This window comes from Oncorhynchus gorbuscha, linkage group LG12, assembly GCF_021184085.1.
Source record: "Oncorhynchus gorbuscha isolate QuinsamMale2020 ecotype Even-year linkage group LG12, OgorEven_v1.0, whole genome shotgun sequence".
Lineage (NCBI taxonomy): Eukaryota > Metazoa > Chordata > Actinopteri > Salmoniformes > Salmonidae > Oncorhynchus > Oncorhynchus gorbuscha.
In genome coordinates, this window is record NC_060184.1 from 75,770,224 (window position 1) to 75,784,354 (window position 14,131).

At 46.0% G+C, this 14,131-nt stretch overlaps 1 protein-coding gene across 1 annotated transcript in view; it reads right to left on the reverse strand.

The window, feature by feature from the left end:
- Nucleotides 1–4,144: 4,144 nt before the first annotated feature.
- Nucleotides 4,145–14,131, reverse strand: part of LOC123991411 (microtubule-associated protein 4-like) — a 40,690-nt gene continuing 30,703 nt past the window's right edge. Inside the window, exons 10-11 of the mRNA XM_046292985.1 lie at nt 6,063–6,240; nt 4,145–5,277 (exon numbers count right to left, since the gene is read on the reverse strand). Of these exons, the coding sequence (XP_046148941.1) occupies nt 5,273–5,277; nt 6,063–6,240 (183 nt within the window). The 3' untranslated portion in view covers nt 4,145–5,272. The remainder of the gene's footprint in view (nt 5,278–6,062; nt 6,241–14,131) is intronic.

The following is a 14,131-nucleotide window of genomic DNA, read 5'->3' on the forward strand; positions in this document are numbered from 1 at the left end:
CCTTTAACTGGATTAAAGACTCTGTTTTCGCCAAGTCGCTTTTGGGTCCTCATTCACCTGCATAACAGGTAGACTTTTCTCATGTGAGGCCAAGTCCCATCATCCTCGTTGCCATCCAGGTTGCTTGGTGGAGGAGTGAATTCATCATTTATTGTCTCATAGGGAGATTTGCTTTGTCAAAAATACAAGAGTAGGCTATATGAGACCATAGCTGAGATTTATTGGACGATTATAGGCCAACAGTTTCCCCCCAAAGCCAATAATGTTTCTTTGCGGACACACAAACATAAGATTGATCAGCTCCAGTCAACTCCAAATATTTATGCATACACTCAATGGGGATTATAAAATGCCTGTCCAATTTCTTTGTAAATAAGCAGATTTACCCATGTCCACCCTGAATGGACACTGCTATGACTTCTGAACAAACTATTTGACCTAATAATAATTTTGGTGGGTGCAAACATTTGTCCTATTTCACACTTGTACAAGTTTGTATTATACACATTTGAATTGGAAATGTATTTTGTTGCATATCCCAACTCCCCCTGAGACCCTCAGAGAACGAGGTCATAGCCAGGGTCAGTAAATATCAGGAAGTGGACCAGGACGTGATGAAATGTGTGTAGCTTGTTTAAATCTACAGTTCACTGTCACTATGTGACTTGAATTGATTCCTCTTATGCATAGCCGCGGGAAGTTGCGGTGCTGAGGGCGCAGCACCCTGATTTAAAAAAAAGTAATAGTGATTTGTGAACTAGGCCTTTATTACTCCTGTATTAACATGGAAAATACTTCTCAGCACCAAGCCCCCAAATAGTTAATGTGAGATTGTCTTCCGACAGATAGGACTCACTTCTACAATACCATTTCACTGCTCTTCACTAAATCAATTGCAGTCATAATCAACAATTTTATCATGCCTCATTAAGTAATTCTCCAAAGGGAATGTGTCAAAATGTTTCCTGCTTTCTATTTGCAATGTAAATCTACATCCTGTACGTATTGCTCATCTGTGGCAGAGAGGATTACGTAATTAATCAAAAGGCAAGCACAATATCTTAAACATTTGTATTTTATTACATTTTTAATAATCACATCACTAATGAACAATTAACCACAAACACTTCTTTCAAAACCCCCCAAAAATAAATTCTAAATGAAGGAAAAAACAAAAAAAAACAAAATAAATTGACATAAGTCATCCTAACACATCCCAATAGTTTCTGCTCTTGAGTAGGTGTTTTCTATCAGTACACTTTGTGTGAGCTAACAGCTAGAAGCAGATCTATGGAGCTCATTGTTGCATCACTGGAGAACTCTAAGTATAACACAAGCCAAACCTGACAGCTGCTGTTAGTCTTACACAAAGGTGTGTTAGGACGTGGAGCTTTCCATGATACTCCAGGGCAGAACAATGTTACTAAATGACCCGATACGAACTCTGATTTCTAATCCCTCTTCCACCCATTTTGTATGTTATACAGTGAAATTCATACATATTAGTTTCAATCCCTTTCGTGTTACATGTATCTTGTTTTCAAATCAACGCGAGGTCGTCCACTGTATCCTACAATGTCAAAATCACATCTAAAAAGGTCTTCCTGTAAATAACAGTATTTCAATTTCTTAAGACTGGGGTTGTGGGGATGGACAAAGGTTATGTGAAAGTTAACAAAACTCTTACAATTTGTGAAAGAACGGCTGTTAAATAGACAGCAATGCACAAACTGGACCAGACCCCACTATGCCTTCCATAAGCCCTCTAACACTCCCCCAACCACCACAGCACCAATGGGAACACAAGGTAAATACACAAGATAAATACACATAGAAAAAGTGTTGTTTCTTTAGTACACTAAATCTCCAGAACATTCTTTTACTTTAGCAGCCCTTTTCTTAGAAAAAAGGTAGACTTGCTCAATAATAATAATAATTAATATTACTCATTACCATTAAATCTGTTAAAGGTAGATGAACATAAAAGCTATACTTAACATCCTTATTACACCCCCCCCCACACACACACAATTGTTGTTTTCATATTGTTGTTGTTGCTGTGGCGAAAGTGTATAAACAGTCAAAATCTATATTTCTAAAAATAAAATAAAAACGTGTGAGATTTCAAAGAGAACATGAAGACCAGGGGTGAAAGAGATAGTAAAAGTGGTTGTGGACAGGCACAAGGAGGACATGTCCCCATCAGAAGAGGAACGTGGCACCAGAGGCCATACTACGATCCACCTCAGCAGGCGCTCCTCAGCGCCTAACGACAAACCTCTCAAATATCAATATCTACAATCCGATAGAATTTCCAAATAAAATATTGTTGATAACAATAAAATCTATTTTCTTAAAACATTTGGCTCTGGGGATTATTCCACACATCTCAAAAGATTGTTACCCTCAATACAATATTTCATGGTGGTCCTAGGAGCAAAATGGGAGGCCATCAAGATGAAACACAGTTCTATGCTGTACAGGAGTGTGCTAAGCTCCTTAACAGTGTTGGTTAAGTGGCCCCTATGCATTGCAGACATATCCAGGGATACCTCTACCTTCAATCAAATACACATTTCCATCACGGTGAACCCTCTTCGATATATTCAAGCCTTTAAGGTGCTTTTAATAGTTTCCATACCTCTGATTTAAGAGGATATTAAAAATGTCAGTTGTATTATTCTTGCACATATTGGAGTGTTGGTGCTACTTTTAGGAGGTCTACATTTTGACTTGAATTAGCAGGGCGTTGGGGGGGGAAAACAGATCATTACTCAAAAACATTACTTGCTGTACTGTCCTCATTTTGAGTACAACACAAATAAACCCAATGAACGTATAGCTGATTTATATACCAAACCGCAATAGAATTTTCAGGCAAAATGACAGCCTCTGACTCTCTTCCTGCCCACTGTCTAAAGCAAAGAACGCAATAATAAGGAAAGATAAACCACTGACTATGATTTGCCCCCAAGGACAAATATACTGAACCACAACACTGCAAGTCTTAATGCACATAGGCTTTCTGCTCTGGGCATGATATTACCTTGCCATGCACTAAAATAAAGCAATTGGAGGCAATCGTTGGATACATTACTACATGTACAATAAGCCACATCGAATGTTCCACTGCCAATAGCCTGACAAGAGAAGTCCTTCAGCTAGTCCACTTGTAACTGTCAAAACACATCTGACCAGAACCCTCAGAAAAGAGCTGAACTGGAACAACAACAAGGATTAGTTACAAAATAGAATTATTGTAAATCCTAATCAGACTACAGAGCCACCGGCTTGACGGGTCTGTTACTCTCCAGGGACAAGGGCCCATCAGCTTGAGCTTCCAGCCCGAGTTCCATCCCAGTTTCAGGTAAACAGGACAGGAGGCACGTACAAGACACACAGCTCCACCAATTTCCAACACCCTTCCCTTCAAATAACTCATCTTCACACAAGTGCCTTGTACTGTATTCAAAATAAAAGCTTCCTAACTCTACTTTCTTCAACTTTCCCAGACTACTATTCTGACAGTGGAACATTCAACGTTCAGAACAGTTTGTACATATTATATACGCAAACTGTTTTGAACATGGAATGTTCCACTGCCATCACATTGTGGTTTTAACACACTGAAGTGGACACGTCTTTCACTATGCACTATGTTCTTATCCGTCTTTATCTCCCTCCTCACATTCCCAACATGCTTCCTCGGTCTCAAAGCCCTAAACAGAGTTGCGTCTTCATGACTGTGTGCCTTTGTTTCAATAAAAAATAAAAAATAAATGTTTGCGTGTATACAAGAAGCTCTCTGAGTCCTAACGGTAAATAGACCATCCAGCGTATTGCTTGTACGAGAAAGAATACTAATAAAGAAGGAAACGATGAGAAAAACCTTCTACAAAAATAGATGAGGAAAATAGAGAGAGAGAGAGAGAGGGAGAGAGAGACAGAGAGAAGAGACAGAGAGAAGAGAGAGAGAGAGAGAGAGAGACAGAGACAGAGACAGAGACAGAGACAGAGACAGAGACAGAGACAGAGAGAGAGAGAGAGAGAGAGAGAGAGAGAGAGAGAGAGAGAGAGAGAGAGAGAGAGAGAGAGAGAGAGAGAGAGAGAGAAATAGAGAGAGAGAGAGAAATAGAGAGAAAGAGAGAAATAGAGAGAGAGAGAGAGAGAGAGAGAGAGAGAGAGAGAGAGAGAGAGAGAGAGAGAGAGAGAGAGAGAGAGAGAGAGAGAGAGAGTAAACGGAACAGAACACCACAGCTCATTGTTACAGCAGAATTCACTCAAACACACCATCACAAACACATAGATTAAAGAGAGTTAAATAGCCTACTGTTCAAACAGTCTACTAGTTTCAAATGCTCTGATGACGGACAGTGAAGAGAGGAGGGAGGTGAACCAGTGAGTGAATTGATGGTTAGTGACACGGCAGCCCTACATGCTCACAAGTAAAGGGGTGCTACACACATATTACTCTCCGTACGTAACCCACAGGTGAGTCTAGGAGGGTTTCCCATTGGGTAGTGTCTATGGGGGTGTCTGTACGAAGCAAACAGGTTTGTTCAAGGCCGCTGTTGCCTGGTAGATTATGCTCTCACTAAAACGGCACTAGTACGTACTGTAATACTGGACATGACTGGCGTCTGCTACTGTGACTGCCATGTTCTGCTCTTGTAGAGACCAGGAAACATGATCTAAAATGAGTGCTGTTGTCAGAAAGCCAGGAAGGAAAAGGTTCATATACAACACAGCCCATCGCCCCTCCCATCACCTGATCAGAGGGACCAACGGAAAACCATGATCCTAGAAAAGTCCTCCGAGCACATTAATACAAGATTAGCACAACCAGACAAATCAGAGAGAACATGGCAAGCCTCCATTACCCTCCCATTGATATCCCACCCTGCCTGAAGCTTGGTCTACTGTATGTACAATGTCAGCTCAGCCAATGGGAACAGGACAGCGGTAGGTAGGTAGCGCAGGGTAGGCGTAATAACATGATACATGAATTAGATCATAGGAAGGGTGAGGTGTTTGGAACTAGGGTGTGGGGTTGAGGGTCATGATCCGAGTCCTGCTAGTGTTCCGTTGCCCCATGCCCTAGCGGGGGGAAGAGGGAAGGGGCTGGGGGTAGCCGGCAGAGGCCAGGAAGTCATTGAGAGAGACACTGGGTTGCAGGTGTGAGGGGCTGTTGTCTGGGGCTGGCCAGGTTATGATGTCGGCGCCGTGATCCGTGCGAGAGCAGGCGTTCTAGCAGAAGTTGAGCTTGAAAGACTCAATCTGTAGCAGGAAGAAAAGGAAAGAGGAGAGAAGTTGAGAGAAGGAGAGAGGAGAGAAGGAGAGAAATGGAGAGGAGAGAAGGATAGAGAGGAGAGAATAAGAGAGGAGAGGGAGGAGAAAAGGGGAGAGAAGGATAGAGAGGAGAAGAAGAGAGGAGAGAAGGAGAGAGAGATGGAGAGAGAGAGGGGAGAAAGTGAGAAAGGAGATAAGGAGAGAGGAGTGAGAAGAGAGAGAGGAGAGAAGATGAGAGAGGAGAGAAGGAGAGAGGAGAGGAGAAGAAGAGGAGTGAGAGAAGAGAGAGAGGAGAGAAGATGAGAGAGGAGAGAAGGAGAGAGGAGAGGAGAGGAGAAGAAGAGAAGGTGAAAGAGGGGAGAAGGAGATAGAGAAGAGAGGAGAGAAGGTGAGAGAGGGGAGATGGAGAGCGGAGTGAGAGAAGGAGAGAGGAGAGAAGGAGAGAGAAGAGAAGGAGAGAGGAGAGAGAGGAGAGAAGGAGAGAGAAGAGAAGGAGAGAGGAGAGAGAGGAAGGAGAGAGAGAAGAGAAGGAGAGAGGAGAGAAGGAGAGAGAGGAGAGAAGGTGAGAGAGAAGAGAAGGAGAGAGGAGAGAGAGGAGAGAAGGAGAGAGGAGTGTGGGACAGGAGATGTTGAGATGAAGAGGGTAGAGGGATAACACAAAGAAGAATTAGAAGCCTGTAGAATAAGAAGTCAAAGGTAATGTGGAGGTCAGGGACTTTGTATCCCAACTTCAAAAGGCCCCTCTCCAGACCAGACATCCCCTCTCTACTTACTTGTCTCAGGGATGTTTGAGTCCAGGCCCTGGGGGTCATGGAGGTCCTGGCAGGGGGCATCCTCCTTTACCCCATTCTCCCGGGAGGGGCTGCTTGCCTGTCCTGGCACCGTGGCTGGAACTGGGGTATCACTGGGGGGAACCTCATTCCGCTCTGCTATCTCCTGGGCCCCCTCAGCCTAGAAACAAACATAGTGGCAGGGTGTCAGTTGGGGCAATGGAACAGGGGTTTCAGTGTGTGTACAGTAGGACAAGTGGGACAATAACAAAAAGAGTATTCAAAGAAAACAGGCGCTGACGTTGTCTTCAAATGGTAAGAAACTCATTAAAACTATTGCAGTACCAGGGTGAGTGGTTTAACGGTATCAAATCAAGTGGAAAATAAAGAGCTTATATTAAATCAAAAATGTTAGATGGGGAATATAACCTTCAGCTATATTTAACAATCGGAATAATAATAATCGGAATCTTTAGACTGGGGTTTGGGAGTACGGTATGTCAGGGTCCATAAATCATGTGTCTCTATTTCACAAAAAGACTACAATGGAAGGGATCAATGACAAAATCCAGGGGGATTTAGATAGTTGGTATTTCAATACATTTCAAACCCATTAAACCCTTGTTTTTTTTGGACCATTTTTCATTCAAAGGAAATGTTCCTGCCGAAATCACAGAGAGTACCAGAACAACTATGATGTAAACATGGACTGGTCAAGTGTTGTGTAAGATGATAGGCATGTGTAGGCATACTACAACATCTCTGAAATAGACCTACAGCACCTTACTGTCATTATATTCTCAACTGTATACAAGTATTGTTGAGATGAAATCCAAAAGAATGTGATGGAGGACCAACTGAGAACATGTCCCGTCGTATGTGTTTATGATCAACTATGTACTTTCTATGCATTGTAGAACGATCAAGTTCATACCCAGTGTCAGAGGAGATGAATGGTGCAGCCATTGAGATGGTGGTCATGTGACTGATATTATGGACTGTGATAGGCTGAGGGGACAGGCGTCATCACACTAGATAGGACTGGCTGATGCACAGACATCCCCTACCCACCTAGATGGTTGTAAAAAGATGGAGGGTCCCTAGGAGAGGAGCCATAGTAGTTCCTTCCTGTATTACCAGCCTCTCCTCTTGGTTATCCTCACTCCCCTCACACATGTCCTCTTATGGGGGAATCAGTCTGTGTCTGATCCCCATTCACCCCTCATCTCCCCACTGTAAGGGTGCACATTCCCCTCCTCTTCTCTCTCTCTCCTCCACCCCAACTCCCCCCTTCCATCACCCGGTCTTTCTCTGTTGCTCAGACTAGAACTGCTATGCCTGAAGGTCCAGTCTTCCCACATCTCCAAGGAGGAGAAACGGGGGAGGAGGGAGGGAGATTCTTGAGGTGCCACATGAAGAGAGAACCATGCTGTCAACAGTCATTAGTAAAACACCTCCCAGCGTCTTCAAGTGTTGTTATGAACACAGTGAGGAAAGAGTACAGTGAAACTAAACACAATGCTCCCCCCCATTGCTTATTTTTTATTTATCTCTCCCCCAATTCAATTCAATTCAAGGGGCTTTATTGGCATGGGAAACATGTGTTAACATTGCCAAAGCAATGTCTCTCTCAATTCAATTCAAGGGCTTTATTGGCATGGGAAAGATGTGTTAACATTGCCAAAGCAAGTGAGGTAGACAACATACAAAATGAATATATAAAGTAAAAAACAACAAAAATTAACAGTAAACATTACACATACAGAAGTTTCAAAACAATAAAGACATTACTAATGTCATATTATATATATACAGTGTTTTAGTCTCTGTCTGTCTTTCCCTCTGTCTCTCTCACTTTATCTCTCTCTCTCCCTCTGTCTCTCTCTCTCTCTGTCTCTGTCTCTCTCTCTGTCTCTCTCTCTCTCACTGTCTCTCTCACTTTATCTCTCTCTCTCTGTCTCTCAATTCAATTCAAGGGGCTTTATTGGCATGGGAAACATGTTAACATTGCCAAAGCAATGTCTGTCTCTCTGTCTCTGTCTCTGTCTCTCTCACTTTATCTCTCTCTCTCTTTATCTCTCTCTCCCCCTCTGTATCTCTCTCTCTCTGTATCTCTCTCTCACTTTCTATCTCTCTCTCTCTCTCTTTATCTCTCTCTCTCCCTCTGTCTCTCTCTGTATCTGTCTCTCTCACTTTCTATCTCCCTCTGTCTCTCTCTCTCTGTCTCTCTCACTTTATCTCTCTCTCCCTCTGCCTCTCTCACTTTCTCTCTCTCTCACCTTCTCTTTGTCTCTCTCTATGTTTCTCTCTTTGTCTCTCTCACTTTCTCTCTCTCTCACTTTCTCTTTGTCTCTCTCTATGTTTCTCTCTTTGTCTCTCTCACTTTGTCTCTCTTTCTGTCTCTCTCTCTTTGTCTCTCTGTCTCCCTCTATCACACACACACACACGCACACACACACACAAACAAGCAAAATAGTGGGGAGCGACACATTCCACAGCCGTAATAAGGTGTAATAAGGTGACTTGATTATCGGTCAGTAAACAGGGCCAGATAGTACTTAATAACGTGGCTTGACCATCGGTCAGTAAACAGGGCCAGATAGTACTTAATAACGTGGCTTGACCATCGGTCAGTAAACAGGGCCAGATAGTACTTAATAACGTGGCTTGACCATCGGTCAGTAAACAGGGCCAGATAGTACTTAATAACGTGGCTTGACCATCGGTCAGTAAACAGGGCCAGATAGTACTTAATAACGTGGCTTGACCATCGGTCAGTAAACAGGGCCAGATAGTACTTAATAACGTGGCTTGACCATCGGTAAACAGGGCCAGATAGTACTTACCGTACCTGGGCCACCGGTCAGTAAACAGGGCCAGATAGCCAACAGGTACGGTAAGTACTATCTTCCCTTAAATGTTTTTCAGAATGCTATCATTGTGTTGATCACATTTCCAAGTTGTTATCTCGACTATGGCATTTGATACAGGCTGAACATCTGACATGCAGTAAACGCACGAGACTAAACCAGGCTGAACATATCAGAAGTAGGAGACTAAACCAGGCTGAACATCTGACATGCAGTAAACGTAGGTGTCATGTTTTGTCATATATTGTCTTGTCCTTGTGCTTTCCCTTCTGTTCGTTTCCCCCTGCTGGTCTTATTAGATTCGTTCCCTCTTTCTATCCCTCTCTCTCCCCCTCCCTCTCTCTCTTCTCTCTATCGTTCCGTTCCTGCTCCCAGCTGTTCCTCATTCTCCTAACTCACTCATTTACTCTTTTCACACCTGTCCCCTATTTTGCCCTCTGATTAGAGCCCCTATTTCTCCCCTTGTTTTCCGCTTCTGTCCTTGTCGGATCCTTGTATGATGTTCGCTGTTCTGTGTCCTGGTCTCGCCCTGTCGTGTTTTGTCTTCTTCAGATGCTGCGTGTGAGCAGGTGTCTTAGTCTGCTACGGTCGGTGCCTTCCCTAAGCAACCTGCAGTCTATGGTCGAGTCTCCAGTCAGTCCTCGCTACTACGAGTGGATTTCAGTTTTTCTTGTTTTGTTTTCTCCTTGTTATATCCAGGATTATTACTTTTGTCTTATACTGGAATAAAGACTCTGTTTTCGTTAAGTCGCTTTTGGGTCCTCATTCACCAGCATAACAGAAGGATCCGACCAAGAATGGACCCAGCGACTACGGATTCTTGTAACACTGCCGTCGAGATCCAGGGAGCAATGCTCGGCAGACACGAGCAGGAATTGTCTGCTGCTCGTCATGCCGTTGAGACCCTGGCCGCTCAGGTTTCCGACCTCTCAGGACAGTTTCAGAGTCTTCGTCTCGTGCCACCAGCTACTTCCTGGTCTTCCGAGTCTCCGGAACCTAGGGTTAATAACCCACCATATTACTCTGGGCAGCCCACTGAGTGCCGCTCCTTTCTCACCCAGTGTGATATTGTGTTCTCTCTCCAACCCAACACATACTCAAGAGAGAGAGCTCGGATTGCTTACGTCATTTCACTCCTTACTGGTCGGGCTCGAGAGTGGGGCACAGCTATCTGGGAGGCAAGGGCTGAGTGTTCTAACAATTACCTGAATTTTAAAGAGGAGATGATACGGGTTTTTGATCGTTCAGTTTTTGGTAGGGAGGCTTCTAGGGCCCTGGCTTCCCTATGTCAAGGTGATCGATCCATAACGGATTACTCTATAGAGTTTCGCACTCTTGCTGCCTCTAGTGACTGGAACGAGCCGGCGCTGCTCGCTCGTTTTCTGGAGGGACTCCACGCTGAGGTTAAGGATGAGATTCTCTCCCGGGAGGTTCCTTCCAGTGTGGACTCTTTGATTGCACTCGCCATCCGCATAGAACGACGGGTAGATCTTCGTCACCGAGCTCGTGGAAGAGAGCTCGCGTTAACGGTGTTCCCCCTCTCCGCATCGCAACCATCTCCTCCCTCCGGCTCAGAGACTGAGCCCATGCAGCTGGGAGGTATTCGCATCTCGACTAAGGAGAGGGAACGGAGGATCACCAACCGCCTTTGCCTCTATTGCGGTTCTGCTGGACATTTTGTCAATTCATGTCCAGTAAAAGCCAGAGCTCATCAGTAAGCGGAGGGCTACTGGTGAGCGCTACTACTCAGGTCTCTCCATCAAGATCCTGTACTACCATGTCGGTCCATCTACGCTGGACCGGTTCGGCTGCTTCATGCAGTACCTTGATTGACTCTGGGGCTGAGGGTTGTTTTATGGACGAAGCATGGGCTCGGAAACATGACATTCCTCTCAGACAGTTAGGGAAGCCCACGCCCATGTTCGCCTTAGATGGTAGTCTTCTCCCCAGTATCAGATATGAGACACTACCTTTAACCCTCACAGTATCTGGTAACCACAGTGAGACCATTTCCTTTTTGATTTTTCGTTCACCTTTTACACCTGTTGTTTTGGGTCATCCCTGGCTAGTATGTCATAATCCTTCTATTAATTGGTCTAGTAATTCTATCCTATCCTGGAACGTTTCTTGTCATGTGAAGTGTTTAATGTCTGCTATCCCTCCTGTTTCTTCTGTCCCCTCTTCTCAGGATGAACCTGGTGATTTGACAGGAGTGCCGGAGGAATATCATGATCTGCGCACGGTCTTCAATCGGTCCAGAGCCAACTCCCTTCCTCCTCACCGGTCGTATGATTGTAGTATTGATCTCCTTCCGGGGACCACTCCCCCTCGGGGTAGACTATACTCTCTGTCGGCTCCCGAACGTAAGGCTCTCGAGGATTATTTGTCTGTTTCTCTCGACGCCGGCACCGTAGTGCCTTCTTCCTCTCCCGCCGGAGCGGGGTTTTTTTTTGTTAAGAAGAAGGACGGTACTCTGCGCCCCTGCGTGGATTATCGAGGGCTGAATGACATAACGGTTAAGAATCGTTATCCGCTTCCCCTTATGTCGTCAGCCTTCGAGATTCTGCAGGGAGCCAGGTTCTTTACTAAGTTGGACCTTCGTAACGCTTACCATCTCGTGCGCATCAGAGAGGGGGACGAGTGGAAAACGGCGTTTAACACTCCGTTAGGGTATTTTGAGTACCGGGTTCTGCCGTTCGGTCTCGCTAATGCTCCAGCTGTTTTTCAGGCATTAGTTAATGATGTACTGAGAGACATGCTGAACATCTTTGTTTTTGTCTACCTTGACGATATCCAGATTTTTTCACCGTCACTCGAGATTCATGTTCAGCACGTTCGACGTGTACTCCAACGCCTTTTAGAGAATTGTCTCTACGTGAAGGCTGAGAAGTGCGCCTTTCATGTCTCCTCTGTCACATTTCTCGGTTCTGTTATTTCCGCTGAAGGCATTCAGATGGATCCCGCTAAAGTCCAGGCTGTCAGTGATTGGCCCGTTCCAAGGTCACGTGTCGAGTTGCAGCGCTTTCTAGGTTTCGCTAATTTCTATCGGCGTTTCATGCGTAATTTCGGTCAAGTTGCTGCCCCTCTCACAGCTCTTCTGTCAAGACGTGCTTTAAGTGGTCCGGTTCCGCCCAGGGAGCTTTTGATCTCCTCAAGAAGCGTTTTACGTCCGCTCCTATCCTTGTTACTCCTGACGTCACTAAACAATTCATTGTCGAGTTTGACGCTTCAGAGGTGGGCGTGGGAGCCATTCTATCCCATCGCTTCCAGTCTGACGATAAGGTCCATCCTTGCGCTTATTTTTCTCATCGCCTGTCGCCATCGGAACGCAACTATGATGTGGGTAACCGCGAACTGCTCGCCATCCGCTTAGCCCTAGGCGAATGGCGACAGTGGTTGGAGGGGGCGACCGTTCCTTTTGTCGTTTGGACTGACCATAAGAACCTTGAGTACATCCGTTCTGCCAAACGACTTAATGCACGTCAAGCTCGTTGGGCGTTGTTTTTCGCTCGTTTCGAGTTCGTGATTTCTTATCGCCCGGGTAATAAGAACACCAAGCCTGATGCCTTGTCTCGTCTCTTTGGTTCTTCTGTGGCTTCTACCGATCCCGAGGGGATACTTCCTGATGGGCGTGTTATCGGGTTGACTGTCTGGGGAATTGAGAGACAGGTTAAGCAAGCACTCACTCACACTGCGTCTCCGCGCGCTTGTCCTAGTAACCTTCTTTTCGTTCCTGTTTCTACTCGTCTGGCTGTTTTTCAGTGGGCTCACTCTGCCAAGTTAGCTGGCCACCCCGGCGTTCGGGGTACACTTGCATCTATTCGCCAGCGGTTTTGGTGGCCTACTCAGGAGCGTGACACGCGCCGTTTCGTGGCTGCTTGTTCGGACTGCGCGCAGACTAAGTCAGGTAACTCTCCTCCTGCCGGTCGTCTCAGACCGCTTCCCATTCCTTCTCGACCATGGTCTCACATCGCCTTAGACTTCATTACCGGTCTGCCTTCGTCTGCGGGGAAGACTGTGATTCTTACGGTTGTCGATAGGTTCTCTAAGGCGGCACATTTCATTCCCCTCGCTAAGCTTCCTTCCGCTAAGGAGACGGCACAAATCATCATTGAGAATGTGTTCAGAATTCATGGCCTCCCGTTAGACGCCGTTTCAGACAGAGGTCCGCAATTCACGTCACAGTTTTGGAGGGAATTCTGTCGTTTGATTGGTGCTTCCGTCAGTCTCTCTTCCGGTTTTCATCCCCAGTCTAACGGTCAAGCAGAAAGGGCCAATCAGACGATTGGTCGCATATTACGCAGCCTTTCTTTTAGAAACCCTGCATCTTGGGCAGAACAGCTCCCCTGGGCAGAATACGCTCACAACTCGCTTCCTTCGTCTGCTACCGGGCTATCTCCCTTTCAGAGTAGTCTGGGGTACCAGCCTCCTCTGTTCTCGTCCCAGCTCGCCGAGTCCAGCGTTCCCTCCGCTCAGGCGTTTGTCCAACATTGTGAGCGCACTTGGAGGAGGGTGAGGTCTGCACTTTGCCGTTACAGGGCGCAGACTGTGAGAGCCGCCAATAAACGTAGGATTAAGAGTCCTAGGTATTGTCGCGGCCAGAGAGTGTGGCTTTCCACTCGTAACCTTCCCCTTACGACAGCTTCTCGCAAGTTGACTCCGCGGTTCATTGGTCCGTTCCGTGTCTCCCAGGTCGTCAATCCTGTTGCTGTGCGACTGCTTCTTCCGCGACATCTTCGTCGCGTCCACCCTGTCTTCCATGTCTCCTGTGTCAAGCCCTTTCTTCGCGCCCCGTTCGTCTTCCCTCCCCCCGTCCTTGTCGAGGGCGCACCTATTTACAAAGTACGAAAGATCATGGACATGCGTTCTCGGGGACGTGGTCACCAGTACTTAGTGGATTGGGAGGGTTACGGTCCTGAGGAGAGGAGTTGGGTTCCATCTCGGGACGTGCTGGACCGTTCGCTGATTGATGATTTCCTCCGTTGCCGCCAGGGTTCCTCCTCGAGTGCGCCAGGAGGCGCTCGGTGAGTGGGGGGGTACTGTCATGTTTTGTCATATATTATCTTGTCCTTGTGCTTTCCCTTCTGTTCGTTTCCCCCTGCTGGTCTTATTAGGTTCCTTCCCTCTTTCTATCCCTCTCTCTCCCCCTCCCTCTCTCTCTTCTCTCTATTGTTCCGTTCCTGCTCCCAGCTGTTCCTCATT